The 21,737-nt window shown below is 52.4% G+C and overlaps 1 protein-coding gene across 1 annotated transcript in view; it reads left to right on the forward strand.

Annotated features, from left to right (window-relative positions):
- The window catches only part of LOC117802013 (paired box protein Pax-8), a 35,888-nt gene extending 14,321 nt beyond the window's left edge, over positions 1 to 21,567 (forward strand). The window contains exons 3-4 of the mRNA XM_034659498.1: positions 19,293 to 19,458; positions 21,366 to 21,567. Of these exons, the coding sequence (XP_034515389.1) occupies positions 19,293 to 19,458; positions 21,366 to 21,567 (368 nt within the window). The remainder of the gene's footprint in view (positions 1 to 19,292; positions 19,459 to 21,365) is intronic.
- The last annotated feature ends 170 nt before the right edge of the window (positions 21,568 to 21,737 follow it).

A 21,737-nucleotide genomic window follows, 5' to 3' on the forward strand; every position in this document is an offset into this window, starting at 1 on the left:
AAGCCTTTACAAAGTGCATGTGTGTGCAGAACACTGCCCTAGGTCTGTGGGTGATAAAAAAGAAGGCCAAGGAAGCCCCTGCTCTCAGAGACCCCCAGAGATCCAGCCAGGAAGACACAGGTGCAATTGTCCAGTCCTGATCGAGTCCACACTGCTGAGAAGCACCAGTAATCGACACAGTAGAGAAAGTGGGGTCCAAGGTATCCGAGGAATCTGCTCTGTGTTGTGGGTCAACTCGGATCAATTTAAGCATGAGGTCACTGGCCTGTGATCTCCTTGTTCTTGCAACCTACGGTTTGAGGTCTGAGCAGAGGAACTCCAGGGTCCAGCCATGCCCTCCTCCCTGGGGCCCCACTGAAGTTATAGGAGAGAGGTGTCATGGGTGCCCTACAACCCTCATTTGGTTTCAAATGAAACCGAAAGACAGTCATTCACATGGGCCACTCGCTGGGCCAGTGTCAGAGCCACTAGCAATGTTCCGTTTCTGGGGTTCATGGTGGCTCTTCCCAGATGAGGACACCATTACCAAGCAAGCAAGCAACAGCAGCAGGCCTTGCTTATTCTAGAATCTGACCTCTCGTTCCCCTGAGGATGGCAACACTGAGGGCAGGTGGCTGAGGATTGTCACTGGTGGGCTCCTTCCTCTGCTCAGACCATGAGAATGTTTTGTCTAATCTTTCACCCCTGCTCAGAATTCCCCAACAGCTCTGCCCCCTGAGCCCCTTGGTCCTCAGCCTGCAGCTTTACGAGCACACATGGTCCCGATCATGAAAACATTCAGGGGCCACTGAGTGTGCACCGCAATCTCGTGGATTCACAAGGCTTGCCGCAGCACCTGCGTGAACTGATTATCACACACAATATGGTGTCATCATGAATGCTTTGTACATTTGATCAACAAATATTTGTATAACCTTCATAAATCAGCGATTCTCAGACAATGTTTCTCCGCAGAGCAGGCAGACATGCTCACGGATATAATGAGACCGAGCGATAGCGGCAGGAGAAAGTGCGTTTGCGGAAAAACCACCTTCAAGTTCAAGGTGTAATTTTTTTCTATTTAATGGCCACTACCTTGTATATTCCTTAGGATCTCGGATCGGTAGCAGCACGTTACACGTATCGCTATGTGGAACTTGCTGTTGGGCGACACTCTTGGTGGAAATGTGTGTGGTGCCTGTTCTTCTGCCAAGTGTCAGAATAGCTAGGGCTGATGTGAGGCTGGAGTTGGCTGATGTCCACCCGGTGTGCATAGCACCCCACTTCTGTGACACGGTGAGATGCACCTGCCTGCGTCAGAAGGCACCGCAGAGAATTTGCATTTGCCACCATCCAGGGAGGAGCCCCGTCCCTGGGCCCCCACCTCTCTCACTTCTACCTTCTCAACAAGCCGCCTGCTTTCCAGGCACGTGGATCTAGCTTGCGTGTGTTGGTCATTTAAGGGACCCAGGGATTGTGGCAGAGTAAGCACACCCGCCCACACAACTTGTGCAGGTTGCTCCCCCCGCCACACCCCGTCTCGCTCTGAGTGGCTCTGGAGCATACTTAGGGCCAAGACACCTCTCCTGGGGATTTCCTCCAAAGACCTTGTCCCCCCTACACTTTCTATCCCAGCCACCTGTCTTAGTTCAGGCTGTTAAAGCACAACGCCAGGGGTGCTTGGGGGACTCCGTCGGTTAAGCCTGACTCTTGATTTTGGCTCAGGTCACAACCTCAGGGTTGTGGGATCGAGCCCTGCATTGGGCTGTGCACTCAGTGAGGAGTCCGCTTATCCCTCTCCCCTCCCCACCCCCACTCTCCTCTCTCAAATAAAATCCTTTTTAAGAAAACATACCCAATGCCACACACCGGGTGGCTTAAACAACAGACATTTATTCCTCACTGTTCTGGAGGCTGAGGCTGAGATCAGAGCGCCAGCATGGTCAAGTCTGGTGAGGGCGCCCTTCCTGGCTTGTGGACAGGGCCTTCACGCTGTGTTCTCATGGAGCTTTTCCTTGGTGCATGTGCCTGGGGAGAGAGCGATCTGGTGTCTCTTCTTATAAGAACCAGCATTTTTATAAGCTCTAATTATAAGCACTGTCCCCATCATGAGGGCCCACCCTCATGACCTCCTCTAACCCTAATTACCTCCCAAAGGCCCCCCCCCCAAATACCATCACACTGGGGATTAGGCCTTCAACATATGAATTTGAGGGACACCAACATTTAACCCATGACACCAGCCATAGAAATCATCATTTATTTTTCTCCTGGGGTGCATAGACCATTTGGTCCGCTATCCAGAGATGCTTCTGTTCCCAGCCCTCTAGTGCCCTGAGAGACACCTGTCTCCTCTCTTTCTGGCCTATTTCTCTCCTAAGTGCATGCCCCGCTGGGTCCCTATGCCTGGATCTCCTGAGGTTTTACTCCAGCTCCTCCAGAAGCATCTGGGGTCCCTCTGCTCTCTGTCTCTGACTCCCCCCGCATGACAGAATTTGCCTGGCAGTGCCCCGGGCGGGTCTCCAACTCTACCCCCCCCCACCCCAGCCCATGCTTAGTTACTCCAGGGTGCTATGACATACTTTCACCCTCTCACCAGTCATCCATCCCTTGGCCACATAAGCCTTGAACTCTAACTCCAAATTGTTTCAAAGGACATTCGTACTCTAACATTCAGTTTAATAAGTAAACACCTACAGAGCCCTTCAGCATGGCAGGTGTGGAGCTCGACTTTGGGGTTGCAGAGCTCAGTAGACCTCTGCCTTCATGCCGACGTTCTAGAGAGAATGGAAACAAATTGGACTTTTAGCCACAAGCAAAGAGAGAAAGGAAAGCCTCAGTCCAGATAGACACAAAATGCTGAGCTAGTGAGAGCAGGAGGGGTGCGGGGCTGTGATCGTGAGCAGGGTGGGAGCCTACTCTGAGGCAGGGGCAGGATTCCAGCAGGGGACTCTAGAAGGAGCAGCGGGAGCAGAGATGTGGAGTGCTCGGAGTGTGTGCAGCTCCAGGGGCCAGAGTCAGCTCTGAGCAAAGGGTGCAGCAATGGGACGTCAGGTGGGATTCAGACAAACGATAGGGAGCTTTGAGCAGAGAGGCCAGGCTAAGGCGCCGATACCAACCCTGCCATCAGGAAGCCTGGGTCAAGTGCACTCAGTGTTCGGGAGTGTTTCACTCACTGTGCCTGAAAACTTCCATCCTCTCCTGGCTCGACTTCACACTTTCCTTGTGGTTGATTTTCATATTCCCTTTAGCTCTCTTGCTAGCGCCACATACCAATTTTATCCTCTTTGAGCTTCGTGGTATTTTTATTAAGGGGAACAGCCTGGCAATAATCTGTGATGGCTAGATGATTCACATTATTAAAATGCTCTGATTTCTCTCTTTTCCCAGCCCTGTTCCAGAGAATCTTAGCCTGGTGATTTTCCAGAAGAATCTTAGAGTCCCGTTTGCATGTACTTTCAATCCAATCATTAACAGGCATTTGTGGGCAAACCGCTGGTGTACAGTTGGAGAACATTCTAACCCACCTCCCTGACGCTGTTTCCCACCACTTCCATATGCAAACCCATGTTCCAGCCAACTGGTCTCTGTTTCCAAAACACACTGGGTACAGTCCCACCTCTGCACCTTGGCCCGTGCAATGGCAGCTGCCTGGAGCATATCCCTACTCCCACCCTTTCGACAAAGCTCTGCCCAAGTTCCACTTCCCTAATCAGGACCTTTCTGCTCCCCTCAGCCTTTGTGACCGTCCCTCTGACTCCCCGCTGCGCTCACCTCTGAGCTAGGCAAGAGTGAGAACTCTTCATTCTCTCTACCTCCCCAGCACTTGGACATAAAATCCTATATCAAATGAGGGCTCCACAAATGCCCGTGATGGTAGTTTTGACATAATTCTCCAATCGCATGTTTTACTGTTTTGCTAGTTGACCTAACTTGTCTAGTTGAGCTTTGGGAATAAAGTCTTCCCCACATGAAGCCCACTTGGTCCTTTCACATGATACTGTGATAGTCACCATCCGATTTTCTTTGTAATAAGGGGGTGCTATGCGACTGAGGACGTAAGGAATTGTAGCCTTTTGGGGAAACCTGATGCAGCCGCTGAGGCCTGAGCTGCCCCACCAGGACACCTCCCCGGTCCTGAGGCACCTTGCTGGCCCAGGCCCAGCTGCGGGGTGGGAAGGCTGGGCGGCAGTGACCACTGGGAGTAGCAAACGTTGGCAGGCTGGCCAAGACTGACCCAGCAGGGGTCCTTCCTCGTGGACGCTGGGCATCAGCTCGGCAGGGTGGATGGCCAGATTCAGGGCTGTCTGTGAGGAACAATGCTTACAAGAATTGAATTCCCCAAACTCAGCTGGCACATAGTAGATATATGCTAGATGCATAATAAATATTTGCTAAATGAAACAACCATTTTAAAATTTGCTTTGTACAAGTATTTCTCAAGTGTGGTCTTCACTCCAGTGTCAGAAACTTCTAGCGCTCTGTGACTCGATGTAGGCCCTGGAGTCTGTACCCGTCACAAGTGCCCAGTGATTCTGCTATGGATCAGCATTTGAGAACCACAGATCTAGAGTCAGCCCAGCAAGGCCCAGCCAGAGGTCTCTCACATGTGGAGACTCATGCCGGCCTGCTGGGGAGACAGCCCTTCTTCCTGCACAGAAGACTTGCCTCTCAGAGATTTCCCCTCTGGCTGTGGGCAAGAGTAGACCCGACACACATACAGTCTCAGGTCTGCTCTTAACTGGCTGTGCAGAAGCCATTTAGCATTCCAAGCCGGTCTTCATCTAGAAAGTGGGCTCGACATGCTAGACTTACCTTTCTCACAGAGTTATGAAAATTCGTTCCTGGTGCAATCAAGGCCCAATTGATATTTGTTGAATTTAATTAAATTTAAGAATCACTTACCTGTCAGCACTTTAAAAGGGCTCTGTAAATGTTAAGCGAGTCCATAACCAACCTTTAGACTGAATCTAGAAAGTTCTTGAAAGGAGGAGAAGAAGCCTGGAAGTCCTGGTTGACTTGGGGGGACCCCAGCCTGGCTGGGCAAGAGTGATTGACACCTACATGGTAGCTTTGCTATGCTGCTGTGTTGACATTCTTGCGTTAAAGAAGAATTTGTCACATGATAAAAGGATCAGGAATGGAGACCAAGATGGTGGCTCTGTAGGAATGACAGTGATGTCAAGAGAAGCAGGTGCACACAGAGAGGGTCAGATGTTAGAAAGTGCTCTCTGCTTGACTGAGTCTGCCTTAGACTGGAGAGTTACTTGGAGGGGCAGCCAAATATCCCAGGAGAGTAGCCCAAAGGGGCCTCCCCAAGCCTGCTGGATCCAGTTCAGAGCTAGAACCCTGTTGACCTGTGCATTAGCTTGCTGGGGCTGCCCTGACAAAGCACCACAAACTGGGCAGGGGTGGGGGAGGCTGAAATCACAGAAAGTTACTGTCTCACAGCTCTGGAGGCTGGAAGTCTGAGATCAAGAGGTTGGCAGGGTTGGTTCCTTCTGAGGGCTCTGCGGGGGAATCTGTTTCCCATGCCCTCCCCCAGCTTCTGGTGGTTTGCTGGCATCTTTGGTGTTCCTTGGCTTGTGGCAGTCTAACTCCAATCTTGCATCACATTCTCCCTGTGTCATCCCTAGGTGTCCAAACTCCCTTTTCTTAAGGACACAGCCACATCGGATTAGGGCCCACCCTGATGACCTCATCTTGATCATTTACAAAGACCCTATTTCCAAATGAGGTCACATTCTGAGGTACTGTGAGTTAGGACTTCAACATATGAGTTTTGAGGGGACACAACTCAATGCATAGCGATCTGAGTGTTGCATGTTGTTGGTCTGGGTCAGTCCCCCATCCAGCCCTGAAGGGACCCTTAGCTGCTTTAGGTCCAAGTGGCACCCACTGCAGAAGCCTCTGTTGGGACTGACAGAAAAGAGGAGAAGCCAGTAAGGGTTCTGTAGAGCCTTTCTTGTTGTGCCCACCCCAGTGTTCCCACAGAGGAAGGGACTCCACTTCCCAAGCCCAGAACCCACAGAACAGAGCCTCCAGTCTGGGTTCACCACATAAGCAAATAAAAATGACAAGCAAACAAGCTGGTAAGAGGAGCAGAAATCTTTTTAGGGTGTGCCTTGGTTCAGAACACATTCTGCCCAATCCCCACAACTTTTTTCCTCCTCTGTCTGCTAAGATGGCCCCAGCCAAGATGGTGCTCAGGTCCCAAGGGGTCTCCTGGAATGCAGAATGAACAGGTATTTAGGTCAGAAAATGTGAGTCTTGGTGANTTCCTCCTCTGTCTGCTAAGATGGCCCCAGCCAAGATGGTACTCAGGTCCCAAGGGGTCTCCTGGAATGCAGAATGAACAGGTATTTAGGTCAGAAAATGTGAGTCTTGGTGATGCCACATGAAGTTGAGTCTGTGACATTAGATGGGTCGCCTCCCCTTCCTGGCCAAGGACACTCTAGAAGGGCCCACAACTCTGGCACTAAATAGGATACTGTGCATGGCCACCTCCATACTCAGTCAGAGCGTCTCACTCTGCAGTCATGCAGGTCACGTGGCAGCCCAGGGGGCCCACTGTGTGCCACTTTCCCTCAACTTCCTACAGGTGGCCTCAGGGCCACCCCTGTGTAGTCTCCTGTGTGGAAAAGTTGCCCAAGGTCCCCCCACAGAGCTCTCTCTGCCCCCGAGGGCCATCCTGGAGTTGCAGCTGTTGGACTGGGAGGACAGTAAAGATCATCAGCTGCTTTCAGACCAGACAAGGAAACTGAAGTACAAACAGGCAAGGTCACAGAGTGGGTGGAACCAGGGTCTCAGCACGGAAACCATAACCTGCAGGCTGAGTTTATCCCCATCTGTGCCTTGCTGGCTCCTTATGCAGCAGTGAGTGTGGCTTTTAGAGTGTGTAATCCACTTGGCTACGGTGCCGGGTGCTGGGGAACCAGCCGTCGTCAGGTGTGGAAACCACAGACATGCAGTTTTGTCACAGATTTTGCTCAGTGTGTCAGGCTCAAAAAAACGGTTCCTCCTCATTTGTTCCTACCTGTTTCGCTCCTCAGGACGGCCAGACCTCCTTTCTTCCCCCTCCCACCCCAGCCCTGAGGGTTCTGCACCTCACACACACAGACACACAGACACATACACACGCANTCATACACACGCACATGTCCAGACACACCACCTTTCTAACTGCCTCAAGTTCAGGCCAAACACCCTTTCCAGCCACCTCGGCACTGAGCTAGTCCATCACTTCTTCTCTTAGGTAAGATCTCAGTAGCCTAGAATCCCAGTTAGAGAGACTCTCAGAGGTCATTGAGTTCAACCTTCCAGGTGAGGCAAGATTTCCCTCTTCTCTTCTTTACGTGATTTCACTTCTGTTCAGGATGCCCTCATGCCTCTGGCCTCTCAGGGTCTGCAGGTACCCCACCTGCTGACTGCTGCTTTCTTCCCTCTCCCCCTCCTGCCATGTTCTCCCTGCCCCTCCAGGGGCCCTTCTAGCCACCTCCCCACTCTCTCCCTCCCCATCTCTGGGTGATTTTTAAATCAATGTCCACAAAACCCACATTTCTAACATTATAACTTTGAGCTATAGAACCTGGCATAGAACTTATGGAACCTATAACGTTCCATAACATACGTCATCAGGAAGTGAATTATTGATGACTCACCCTCATCCCCAACACACACACACACACGCACACACACACACACACACGCACACACGCACCCCCCACCCCCACCATACGTATTCCACAGGGTCATCAAAAGAACTGAAGGAGACAGTGCGTGTGAATGGATTTTAAAATTTTAAGGTTCTATAATGTGTCAGGGATTATTAACTTGTAAGTTTCTCAAGGTCAAGAACTGTGTCTTCTATTCAGAAACCAGGTCCCCACACACACCCAGCCTGGAATGTTATTAGACATAGAGGGGGTACTCATTGAACTGAAATCTAATGAACTGAAAATTGCTTTAATATAGACCCATATTTTAAAAAACAGCATTAATATCCACAGGCCTCTGACCCCAGGGAAGGTGCTGGAAGGTGTAGCGCAGTGATTTGTGGGGCTGCTGGGCTTCTAAGTACTTGCCCAGGGGGTGCTGGCATTGCCGCCACCTCGCGTGCCTCTCTCCCCCCAGAGGCAGAGGCCCCGGCCCCTTCCACTGCAGCCCCTCCACCGTGGCGTGCGGGGTCAGGAGTCTGGAGGTATCTAAGCTCAGTGGGAAGGAGCCGAGAAGAATGACCTCTAGGAAACCATCCGGCCAGCACTAGAAAGATCCACTGCAGACTCTGACCAGAAGTTCATGTTTAATCAATTAATTAATGCTTTCAATAAATATTTATTGGCCATCGACTGAGTGGGTATAAACTCGAGGCAATCAACAGAGGAACTTTTAAAAAATACAGATTCGGGGACACCTGCCAAGCGACTCTGGTTGCACTGACGGGAGGTAGAAAGTTTCCAAAGGCCCCAGGTGATTCCAGCATGCAGCCAGGGTGGGAGCACGGCTGTCCCCCTGCAAAGCAAGCTCCCGCGGCCAGGTGCTACACCTGCCTGCACGGAACGGAGCTAGCCATCTAGGGGGCAGGCGAAGCATTGACCCTGAGAAAGGCCTTAATAATAAGACTCAGATGGAGGGCCATGGACAGGGGCAATCAGGGAGGGGAGAAGGTAGGGGAGAGCAAATGTGCCTGAGAGCTGGCCCAGGGAGGCTTCTATTTTGGGGAACTTGAAGGCTGGAATATGAGGTGCAGAGTAGCCATTCCAAAGCCACATCATCAGAGAGGAGGCTTGACCCCTTCAGGAAGAGGAGGGAATGTGTCTCTAGTCGGAAAAACACGGAAGGAGGGGAAACAGTGCGCAACCTTAATCACAGGGGGAAAGTGGCCCATCCAACGGTTGGGCCTACCAATATCATTTATAGAGCTGAGAAAGCTTGCAGAGGCCTCCAGAAATCTTTGAGACAGCCCCGGAGGGGAACCTAGCCAGGGAACCCTGGGGTTTGGCGGCCCTTCAGGACAGAAGAGCCTGTGTTCTCCCCCTCGCCTCCAGCTTGCCAGCCCCTGAGCTCCCCAGGCGTCCAGACTGGCCTCAGGACAGGGCAGGGCCTCACGTCCAGTGGGACTTTTTTCGGGAAACGTAGAGGTCTGTTTACATTTAGAGCAGCTCCATCCCTGGAAATCCACGCACTGGGACCCTTCCTGGGAGGGAGGTGACAGGGTTAATCTAAGGGCTGGGGGAGGCGGAGAAAGGCCTTGAAACACACAGTGAAGCCAAGCAGATTAATAGAGGAAGAGAGAGGGGGGTAGACCATTAGGAAGACAAAGAGAAAATCATGCTGGAGCAATAGAAAGGGAAATCTAATATCAACTAGGGAAAAATAAATGGAGATTAGGGCAAACAAATTAGCTTTAATGGGTTCAATGCTAATACAAGAATAACAGCCGAGCTGCGAATGCCTTTGAGGGGAAGATGGGATAAAGAACCTGAGCAGTCATGCAGGCAAAAAAGATGGTGCGGGGAGGGGGCTGGCCAGAGGCTCAGAGGCAGAGAGGAGGGAGGGCTGGGGGTGAAGGGGTATGGGAAAGGTGGCCCTGGGTGGGTTCTGCCATCTTGGACGGGACCCGGGGCACTGGGGCAGGGAAGGGGCTGGGAGACCTGAGAATGGGAGGTGCAGGGGTCATCAGTGAGGACTAGAAATGGAGACGAATGAGGCAGTTGGAAGGGGAAGAGACGGAGGGCAGAAGAATGAAACCTGGAGCTGGGACAGACTGGGCACAAAGTTGGGGGCGGGCAGAGTGCAGGAGAATGAACCAACATGCGGGCGGGGGGGGAGGCGGGGAAGAGAACCGAATTCGGTGAGTACTCTGACTGAAGAAAACCATAGAAGAGGCAAGATTAGGCCTCAACAAAATGAACACCTGGGGAGGACCCCCAAGTGGGTTTGGTAGGTGACATGGAGAAGACACAGTCACTCTGAGACAAGGGGCTGACTGTCCTGCTGCCAGGGGCGGTGCCCGGTGAGGACACGGCTGAGAGGTACCTGGGGGCCCTAAGCCCGAGTCTCACTTCTGCCCCTTTGTAATGTGTGGTCTTGGGCAAGTCATCTGCTTTCTTGTAAAATGGGGACGACGGGCTCCCCACCGCCGAGGGCTGTCAGGAGGACAAATGAAAGCTGCATTTAGAGCGTTCAGCCCGCCATGCTGACTCTCGGTGTTGTTCCTAAGCTTTGACTCACGGGGAAAAAGGCCGAATCCTGAAAATAGCCCTTGCTCCTTTCCTCCTTCCCCTCTTTCCTCTTCTTTAAGTCCAACACTGTCAAGGTATCTGCCAAACGTGGTTTTTTCCCAGCTAGAGACTAATCCAGAGGAAACCTCTTTATCCACCCTTTGTCTCCCTCCCTCCACCTCTCCCAGCCCTCTCTCTCTCTGTTGAGGACAAAAGAATAGGGCTAAGCCCTCCCACCCTCTGGGCCCATGGAAGGAAGAGCTTCCAAGGGAGCCAGATTTCTTAGCTCATTGTTCCAGGGGTCTCTGGGGACCCTCAGATTTGCCAGAACTTTAGGTTGACAGAAGTTGGGAGCTGGCGCCTGTCCTCATGGCCTCAACCTGGAGACCTCGTGGGCTGCATTAAAGTGTGGGCAGGCCCCACAAGAGAGACAGAACCCAACACACCAGAAGGAAAAAAAATCAACAAGAACAAGTCCAAGAATCAATGAAGAACCAGACACCTATACAGGGGCTCCAGGAGTGGGGAAGACAGAGCTGGATTATTTCCGGCTCCTTAGGGCATTCTAGAACCTTCCAAGAGCAAGACAATGATTAGGCAGGAATTGTCCTCTTCCCTTTGCTCCCCGCTAACAGCAGTAGCTTCTTCCTGCAGTCCCCACCTCCGGGGTACCTCAAGGGTAGCTCAGGGCTCCTTTGTGCTCTCACAGCCCTCCCGCACCCAGAGAAGCGAGTTTCTAAACCGAAACCCTTCTGCTGAAGTACCTAGGAACAGGCTTCTGATTTCTGACTGGACACTGACTGACATGCTACTTAATGTCAGAGGAGGTCTGAGGAAACAGGACTCCAAGACCGGCTTGGTCATGCCCTCAGCCTTGAACACAGAGCACAATGCTGAGCTTCTTGGCAGCAAGACCTGGGAAACCAGTTTCTTTTTGACCAGCTGGATCCTGTTAGACATAAAAGGGCAGTCCTGCCCAACAGCCGAGAGTCAGAAACTTCTCCTCAAGGGAGCCTCTGACTCTGGGGTGTCCAAGTGCCAGGAGGGGTAGCTTTTGACATGACACTGTGGTCATCCCTAATTCAAGCTGTCTCTTGTGGCTCTTTCCCTGTGGAACACTGAAGTCTTCCCCCCAAGAGCCGTAAACCCCATGGGGGTCAATCTGTGTAGGTCACACCTTGGCTTTCTCCATAGGCCCTCTGAGGCCAGGGTTAGAAGGAAATGCTTCTCACCTCAGAATCCGCAGACCCACCTTGGTGACAGTTTCCTCATGGGGGTGACACGGCACAGTAGCTCTGCTCCCACAGAGAGCTCCTGAAGAACCACACGGGCCATAAGTAAATCATGACAAGTGCATAGACATTTCATGCTGACGTCAAATGCTGGATATATAGGAAGGCCTGGGCCTTCATCCCATGGCTCCTGGAGGAGAGCAAACTTCTCTTTTCCTGGACTGTGATAGCTGGACCACCTTTTAAAATAGCTCAGTCTAAGAGAATATGACTTTGGAAGACACAATTCTGCATAAGGCAAAGGATGTGTGGGCTTCACCAGGCTTGTTTTGGGCCTGTTTACTTTCCTTCCTCTCTCTCTCCCTCTGTTCCTCCCTTCCTTCCTCCCCTCTCTTTCCTTTGTTCCTTCTTTTCTTCCCTCCTTTCTTCCTTTTTTTCCAATAATTATTCGGCACCTACTCTGCACCCAACATTATACTAGATATTAGGGCTTTAGAGATTTAAAAAAAAAAAAAAGCCACATCATCCCTCAAGGGGCACATGGTCTATGCAGCAGGTCACAGCCAGCAGAAGTAGACACATTCTCTGCTACATGTAGTGGTAGACACTGTGTCCGGGCATGTTTAAAAGAAAGGACCAGGGACAGAAGGCAGGAAGGGCAGGGAAGACTCCCTGTAGGAGGTAGCTTCCTAAAGTGACTCAAGGTATGAGTACAAATCGATCCAGAGCCAGTTAGGGAAGGCCACTTGAGGCATGGAGGGCAGCACAGAGAAGGCTGCAGGCGAGGATTCGGATGCTGTGAAAGACCAGCAAACAATTCCACGTTGCTGGGTCATCGGAAGTAAGGCTCAGACAAGTAGGGATGTAGGCTGGAGGGGTAAGCCAGGCTCAGCTCATATGGACCTTGTCCTCTGGGTTTAGTAGCTTAGGCCTCACCAGGTGGGACACGCTGCTGTGCCCCAGCAGGCTTCTTCAGTGTGGGAGGGACACGGTCAGACTTGGGTTCCAGATGCGTTGCTCCCCAGCAAAAGGTCACGTGTGCACGTCGCGTGCAGGGACCAGTGAATCCACGTGACTAGTTAACTCCTCCTCACCTTTGTCCCAGATGACCCATCACTTAGGGAGATCTTCTTGGGTCACCTGGAACTAATTCAATCTCTCACCCTCCTCCCATTATTCTTCAACACTGTACCCTGCTGTGTCTTCCTTGGCACCATCCACGTGATACTTACACGTCATTTGTGTGTCTGACTTTGTAAATATCACCTATTTCTAGACTGGAGGCTCCACGAGGTCAGGCATCAATTCTATGCTATCAGTTCCAGCAAAGGGCTTGGCGTGTGCTGGGTACTCAGCACATACACATTGAATGGATACATGAGTACGTGGATTTGTGCTGGGATGGTCAGGAAGGTACTGGTTAGGTAAATATTTAGGGGGTACACATGCCATGGTTTGGTGAGTCCTCCATGGGGGGAGAATGGAAGAAGCTAAAGGCCCTTAGTTAATTCACAGGGCATATATTGATTGAATACCTAATCCAATTTAATAATGAACAAAACAGACACGGTCCTGCCCCCATCATGAAGCTTTCGATCTGGTGGGCGAAGACAATGGCTACTGGTGTGCCTGTGATTATGCAAATGAATGTAAAATTAAAATCTGAATGAACGCCAGGCAGGAAAGGTAAAGGACATTGGTGGAGAATGTCTAAACACAGGCTCTAACCTTCTCTGTAGGAGAAAGCACAGCCGCCTGGCCCCAGTGACTTTGCACTGAACTATACAGGCCGGGTAGGAGTTAACTAGATAGGAGGGGAAGGCAAGAGTTCAGGCAGAGGGAACAGCATGTGCAAAAGCCCCAAGGGAGAAGGACGTGCTGCTAGCTGTGCGGTCGTGCCGAAGGCCAACGAGGGTGCAGGGCGGTGTGGTGCAGGGCGGCACGAGGTGATGCCAAAGGGCAGGTTCCCTGCTAGCGCGGCAGCTGGTGTCGTTCCCAACCAAGACAACACTAGCCAGGAGCCTCCTTCTCACCCAAAGAGAGGTTTCAATAGGAAAGTGAACATAAAAGTAGGGGGAAAGCTCTGGGCTGGAGATCCCGGGCATGCCCACAGGGCCATCAGGTAGTAGGTACAACAGTGAGGGGGGGGCGGTGATTGCCAAGGACGACCGTCTAGAGTGGACGTTAACACTGGGGTTTGAGAAAAGCCTGGAAAACATACACATCGAACAGAACAAAGGAGGGAGGAAAACCCCAGGAAAGAGAAACAAAAGCAAGTCTGAAGGTATGAGGAACCAGGAGAGAGCGTCGTCACAGAAATGTCCCCAGGGAGGAGAACGTAGCACCCGCACCACTCCCCTCCCACCCAGTACCGAGTGCTGGAGGACCTGCTGAGCCTGGGGCACACGGCAGGGTAACCAAGGAGCAGCCAGGAAGGAAAGGAAAGAAATAGGAACAGCAAGTATGACTACTTCTTGAGAAATCTGGTCGAACACGATAGTAAGAAAAAAGTTCATCATCAAGGGGAGAATATTGGGGGGAGGAGGCAGGGGTGGGGAAGCAACATAGATGAATTTCACCGTGTTTGTAGGTCCAGGGGAAAGACCTAGTAGAAAGGGAGAGGTAAATAACATAAAAGGAATATGAGGCTAATTTACGGAGTAGAGTTCAGAACAGGTGGAAGGGTGAGGCGTCAATGCGAAATGAAGAAGTGTAAGTCACAGCTTTAGCCCCCTGCTGTCTCTCCGCTCCAGTTGGTTAGCCTGGGGGCGGGGGGTGGCGGGGGAGAAGTGCAAGGCTCGGATACCAAGGCCATGCAGCAGGTCGGGGCTGAAGCCAGACGCGGGATGCTGCTTCTCCGCGTGCCCGCCCCTTGTGTGCTAGAGTGAGGCCTAGGGGCCTAGGTAACCCATAACCGTGGATGCTGGCACGATCCAGTGTACATGCTTGCAGTGAAAGGTGGAAGGATGGAACGAGAAGTTGCAACACTAGGTTTCCGTGGTCCTGGAACATTTTTTCTAGGAGTGGTATGAGGCAGAGACCCTGGCCTCTATTCCAGAAAGGCACTAGGCCAAGGGGAGCAGCTGGGAGGTTGCAGTGGGAGCGCAGGCCTGCAAGCAAGCGAGGGTGCTGGGAACGACAGTGCCACCAGGCTAAGTACGTCAGAGCCTGCTTAGCATCGGCAAGGCCATTCCTTTGTGCAAGGGGAGCAGGCACCGTGTGATCTAAAGGACATCTCAAGGCAGCCCCCGCCCCTCCCGTGGTAGTCCTGCCGCCCTGACACCCTTTGGAGCTAAAGCAAAAACCCCCAGGTCATTAAGCAGAAATTTTCCCAAAGCAACACCTTGAACCAGTGTCACTCCAGGACTGGACAGAGGTGTGAGGAATGAGAAAGAAAGAGGACAGTCCTGGAGTCTGCCACATAGGGATCCCCCAGTGGGGAGACTATGCAGCAGCCATCACAGTGGCCGCACACCGGCCCCTCACGTCTGGAAAGCATTTTTTCTGTCGCATGTATATACGGAAGCATTAGTTAGACTTTTGTGACAGGTGCCAGGTAGACAAAGACAGGGCCCCTGCCGTTGAGGAGAATCCATAAAGGAATCCAAACAGATAAAGAGACTGATCAATGTAATCAGCGCCATGATGGAGACTTGAATGGAGGACTATGGGGGCCCAGAAAAATTCTCCGTGTGCCTTAAGGGTGTAGGATTGGTGCCTGTAACAGGAGTTTTGCACAATGAGCCTCTCTCTTTTCCTTCTACCATTCCTGCTCCTCAGAGCTCTATAAGGAGCTTATAGAGAGACCAAAGAATGCCCTAATGCCTCCCTAAATGGTCACTTCTCCATAGTACACATTTCTGGACAGCAGGCTTCAGCTGGGGCTTTGCAGGCTTCCAGACCCTTCACTGTAGAACAGTCCTATCTGGCCCTGGGAACATTGGCATCCCTTGTCTGAGGGCCTTCACACTCAGAGCCTGCTCATGTCCAGCCAGACAGGCTTGTCTTCCTCTTCCACACCCACCCCTCCCCACCCACGACGCTCCAGACCATGCAAAGGGCCTCTGCTTATGAAGCTTCAAACCTCTTTCTGGTTCACACCTTCCCCCCAGCCCAACCAGGGGCTCCCACTCATTCCCAGCTTCCGGCCTCAAAGCCCACCCCATTGTCCACAGCTGCATGGGAAGGTGGTCAGCACAGTGGGCGGTCCAGCCCTTCCCAGTGCAGGAAGGAAGGCTGCACCCACCTCTGGGCATTTGGTGGTGACTTACCCAAAGGAGTCCACTCCCCCACACCGGACACAGGAAGGACAAAAGACCTTCCGTTACAGGGACTCAGCTCAAAACCTCAAACCATAGGGGCCATCTCCATCTTCAGCCAGCAGGCTCTTTCCAGACTCTGCTACCCGCCTGTCTACACCACAGTAAATGTCTTCCAATGTCTTGAGAGCACCAAGACCTCGTGCATGGATTTATTTTCACGTGGAAACTTCTTCACCTGGTTATCTCCTAGTCATCCCTCCTGCAACCTCCAACTGACCACTTACGGGCTCCCCTAACACCTGACCTTAACCTCTCTCAAGTGACTTCTCCCTTAGCATGGTGATTCCCAATTTATGTGATTGCATCCCCCCAGGATTGTAAGTTCCTTGAGGGCCATTTTCTTGTCCTTTTCAAGATGGTTTCCTCAGTGCTTTATGTCTGATTTGTGGCAGGCACTTCGTACATAAGTGTTGATATAAGAAGCAATGAAAACTATGATATACGAAGAATATGAATTATTGTTCTTTGAAGCTGGTGGGGCCAAGGTGGTAGGTGTATAAGTATTTAGTTCCTCTCTTGATTTTCTTTACCAGCCATGGCCCAGCCTAAACCAGTGGTTTGTGACATGTGGCCCCAGACAAGCAGCATCTGGGAACTTCTTAGAAACAAATTCTTGGTACCATCCCAGACCTGCTGATTCAGACACTCTGGGCCTTGGGCTCATCAGCCTGTGATTTAACAAGCCCCCCACATGATTCTGGTGCACGGTCAAGTGTGAGAACCACTGTTCCTGCCCTAAGGCCAAGCTTGGGGTCATAACATTCAACCATGTAAATATTAAAAGTTAGAAAAACTTTGCACGAAATCAAGATTTTCAGCAAACCAAACACTCCTACATCCTGGTTTCCCCATCTTCTTAGAGCAGTTGTCATAGCGTCCGCAGCTGACACAGCAAGAATTTCCATTCAATGGATGAGAACAGTAAGGCTGGAAAAAAAAAACACCCACTTTCTCAAATGATAAAATTAAAACAGGCAGAGTCAATGCAGGAATCTGGCCCAATGCTCTTTGTACAGCAACACAAAGTCATTCAGAAGCCAGCAAAATAAAATAAAGCACCAGAGAATTGATAGTTTAAGGGCCAGAGGTATGAATACGCCTTTCCCTTCACACTGATGCTGGATGATCTGATAAATAAGATTTCAGGAGGGTTCCTGAGGGCCTGGGTCTCTAAGGATTCTGATCAGTCCTTCAGGAAGATTTAGAACAATAGTCCACACAGCTTCTTCGATAGAGAGACAGACAACGGTGGGGTTTTTTAATTTTTTTTAAGGCACAATACCCAATTCACGTCACCTCAAAAATGGCACTTGGTTTTTTCAACCTGCTACCTTTCTAGAGGTGAAGAACTCCGCCTGTAGGAAACCTTGCTTCTGGATACAGAGGTCCTAGCACAGCACCTGAGGTTGGGTGGATGACGTGGCCGCCTAAGTTCTGGAAAATGGGGACAAAGCTGGGCTGTCTCAAGGTCTTGTCTGCCTTTGGGTGGCTGTCTGGCGCCCCCTTGTGTTCAGTGTCTGGACCCAAAGAGCCAAAAGACCACGAGGATGGAGTGAGGGTCAAATGGCTAAGTCATTCTCCAAGGATGGCCTGTGGCCATGAGAAGCCAGTGGAAGGGGCTCAGAAGTGGGCCATCTGGGATGTCCTCCCAGCCGTGGTGGAAAAGCACGTGCTGGGACAAGCGGCCTCATGTGGGACAGTGGAGGTTGTGTCCAAGCTCACCCAGTTGCCTCCACCAGGGAGATGGGTCTCTGTGTCCCTCCTGCTGGGTATTTGGCCAGCAGGCTCATTCCTCCTGACTTAGTGCCCAGGCCAGGGACTTATAGCTTCTTTTTTGTTCTTTAAAGAGAAATTGACTGCTCCTCTGTAGCCAGCTTGGGCCCCCGAGGAGACATTGCAAGACAGTTCTGAATGTGCTAAGTCCGTGGGCGGTAATGGGCACGGTGTGCCCAGCAGAGCCACTTCCCACCCTTGGCCATAAATAGTCCTTAACGGGCTCACCCAGAAGGCTTGGTGCTGGCTCTTCCTCCTCGCCTGCCCGTTCCCCCTGTCTCCCACCCCTGGAGCTCTGTCAGCCCAGCCAGATCACCAAATCCTGCCCTGGTATGAAAAGGTGTCCTTCATGCCTGGATCATGGCACCTTCAGCACAGGCTGCAGACCAATGCCAGGCTTCCAGGACTGGTTCTGGCCATAGAACAGGGCTTGACCCAGGAAGCACTGATGGAAGCCTTAATTCTTGGCTACAGCCTGGCTGCTCCTCATACAGGCTGAGTCACATACATCATAGAAAGCATGTCACTCACGCTCTCTAACCCCAGCCTCTTCGTCAGCAAAAGGCGATCTCAGCCCCAGAATGAGCCCAGCCTAGGTCTCATGATTTTTGAGAGTTGAGAATGTTGGTAACTCTAACTGACAAGCACCTTCTTGCCTCTAAGCCTTTGCAGCTGCTTTTCCCACTGCCTGGAACAGTTTCCTCCCCTCTCTCCTTCCCTTGGTGAACACCTCTTTACCGTCAGTCAAAGCATAGACTTCTTCAGGAGCCCTTCTAGAGTCCCCTAAGCGTGGGCTTGGTCCCCGCCAGTGATCCCCATAACCCTCTGCTTGGCCCTGGCCCCAGCAGTGGTCACGTGGTCTGGTAATTGGCTGTCTGTTGGTCTGGGCCCTCCGCTTTAGTAAACCCCATGAGACAAGAACAGAGATCGCCTGGGCACCTGCAGGGCCTGGTACAGTGCCCGGCACATGGTAGGCACTCAGTACATAGGCGCTTGACAAGATAGATGGGCTCAGAATGAAACACAGGCTGGGGCCAGAGAGCAGAGGGCAAGGCAGCAAGGAAGCTAAGAAAATGCACACACATCCATGGTGTGTCCACTGTCTGCACAGTGGCCTGCAACCCACCGTGTCATGTCCCTGGAGATCTCCGCCCGCCCTTTTAGTGCTCTGGCCTGTTCGAGAGAGGAGCCATGGGATCACTCGGGCTGGGAGCCTGTGCCCCAGCTCGGACCACAGAATAGCTCTGCTTTTGTTCGTTTGCGTTCGTGTTTCTCAATGCACTTGTGCTGATAAAATCGGGCTCTGTGTTAAAAGGAAGAAAGACAAAGACAAACGTAAAGACCGCTGATTTAGTCTACGCCCTCATTTTACAGATAAGGAAAAGCAAGCCAGAGAGGAGAGGGGACGTTCTCCAGCATCACGCAGCTCAGCACCAGAGTAGGAAGACCCAGCATCTCCAGCTTTTTATACACGTGTCAGAGGGAGGGACGAAGGTGGGGGGTTGTTATTCAGAGTGAAGGGCCGAGGGACTGAGAGGAGACTGAGAGGCCCAAGCGGTGCCCAGATTGCAATGTGTGCTCCCTCTGGCATCATACGCCACCCTCCCCGATGGGAGCCAGCCTCCCTCTGCACTGGTGTCTCCCTCAGGCACCAGAGGACGTGATGGTGAGAGTTCCCACGCACAGGGTCGTGCACACACGCAAGCACCCACGCCCACCCTGCCTGGTCCTGACAGCTGTTCCCGCAACTACTGTCTTCTTAGGCCACGGAGGGCTGAACCAGCTGGGAGGGGCCTTTGTGAACGGCAGACCCCTGCCCGAGGTGGTGCGTCAACGCATCGTGGACCTGGCCCACCAGGGGGTGAGGCCCTGCGACATCTCCCGCCAGCTCCGAGTCAGCCATGGCTGTGTCAGCAAGATCCTTGGCAGGTAAGCACGAAATTCAGTGCGCGCCACCTTCCCTGCAGGGCTTGCCTTGGGCGGCCCATCTCGCAGCCAGACCCCTTCCCGGGGGCACTGGGTTTGTCCCGATGTCCAGCTTCGGTCCTGGTGGTGCTTCCAGGCCTCCCCGCCCACTGCTCTTCTGTTATTTTCCTGTCCTTGCTTCTTTCTTTGTCCTTTTCTCCTTCCTTTTGTTTCGCCCTCTTGCTCTTCTCCTCTGCCCTATCTCTCATTTTTAGGGGCTTCTCTACTCCTAAAGCAGGAGAATCTTCTCCAAAGCACCCACCCCAACCCTGGCTGAGACCAAGGGAAATGGAGCCGCTAGAGAGGGGCACAGGATCGAGGTGGTTCCTGCGATCCACCCCCACCCCCAGGGATGTCTCAGTGTGCTTCTCAAACTCTTAATTCCCAGAGCACCTGCACCAGAAGCACCAGGGCTCCTTGATGAGATGTGGAGCCCTAAGGCCTGGTCCAGACCTACATATAAATCACAGCATCCACGCCGGGAGCCAGTCCTGGGTGCCGTAATTTTTAGGAGATGACCAGGCACCAGTTATGAACACTCACTCCAGAGCAGTGGTTCATCGCCCTGGCTGACTGTTAGAGTCACCTTGGGAAGCTTAATTTAAAAAAAAGAAATTATGTCTAGGCCCCAGCCCACGCCCATTAAAGCAGAACTTTAGGAGAACGGGCCCAAGTTTTTGTACAGTGTTGAGGCTCCTTCAAGGGATTCCCATTTCCTGTAGCCAGAGTTCAGGACTGCTGACCCTAAGGTCAGGAGGGACCAGGAGCAGCAAAGCCCTGCTTCCGCGCTGACACAGCATAGTCTGAGAGCCACTCCCAAAATGCCCCTGCACTGGGGGACTTGGGGCTTTGCCTCGGCTCAGCGCACCTGTCTCTCTCATGCAGCTCATAGGTGGATTCAACGGGAGTTCTGGCTTAATGAGGCAAAGGGACCTGACTGTAGCTGAACCATGGAGAGCCCTGGCTTCCCGACTGAAGTTGCCAAGGGCAAGGGTCAGGAGAGGGGCTCCCAAGATGGGCTGCAGTATCCCCGAGAGATGAACCTAGAATGGCTATGACAGACAAGCAGAGTTTTAAAGAACCAGACTTTACTCTACAGTAGAAGAGACCAGAGAGTTTCCACCACAAAGAGGGGAAAGTTATCCTGACATAAGTCACAGATCTCCCAAAGCAGCTGGCTGGGGGCTCTGGAGAGAGGAAAAGTGGATAGCCTGGGAGAACAGGCTTGACTTAAGAGGCCGGACGTGGCCAGGGATCCAGGCCAGGCTGGTGTTCCAGAGTCCAGGAAGAACAGCTTCCACCCAAACCATGCAATCTGGTAGAAAACCAGTGGCCAGCTAGGGGGTGGCGGGGGGGGGGGGGCGGGGAGAAGGCAGGGGAACAAAGATGAACCAGTAAGACAGAGCAGAGGGCCCAGGGATCCAAACTGGCTTCCTGGGGAGGGTAAAACCAGGATGGCCAAGAACGGCGAGTCAGGCTTTAACCCCAGAAAGCTGCGTGGAGAACCCTGCCACTGTGATCCTGTGTGTGTGCACAGAGTACGTGCAGCAGAGCTTCCTTTCTAAGAAGGGAAATCTGCTCCATAGGTGGCCCTTGGGGGAGCTCAGACGCAGGAGACTGGCTGGAGGGAAAAAGGAGAAGCCAGGTGTCCAGGGTGAAGTCTTTAGCAGAGGGTTCTGGTTTGTCAGCAGCATAAACTATTCATGCAAGGGGAACAGACCGTGCCAGGAACACCAAGTGTCTGAGGCCAGCCCTGGGGGTGCATTTTAGCCCCAGAAGCCTTGGAGAGGAACGAGAGTCTCTGGCTAAGACCCTGCCCGGAGACCCCACCTGCTTACTGGGTAATTCTTTGGGGTTCTCTATTGGAGTAGGTACTACGAGACCGGCAGCATCCGGCCTGGAGTGATAGGGGGCTCCAAGCCCAAGGTGGCTACCCCCAAGGTGGTGGAGAAGATTGGAGACTACAAGCGGCAGAACCCCACCATGTTTGCCTGGGAGATCCGAGACCGGCTCCTGGCGGAGGGGGTCTGTGACAATGACACTGTGCCCAGTGTCAGCTCCATCAACAGGTGAGAGGGACACAGTGCCCGGGGTGGAGGGGGGAGAGGGCAGGGTACCTGGGCTTTGGGGGAACCATGACGGAGACCCAAAGAAGGGCCTGGCTTGGGTGGAACAGAGCCTAGGAAGGGGCCTCCTGCTGAAGAATTCAGCAGGAAGCACCCCACCCCCTGGAGCAGGTATCC

Source organism: Ailuropoda melanoleuca, chromosome 4, assembly GCF_002007445.2.
Source record: "Ailuropoda melanoleuca isolate Jingjing chromosome 4, ASM200744v2, whole genome shotgun sequence".
NCBI classification, from domain to species: domain Eukaryota; kingdom Metazoa; phylum Chordata; class Mammalia; order Carnivora; family Ursidae; genus Ailuropoda; species Ailuropoda melanoleuca.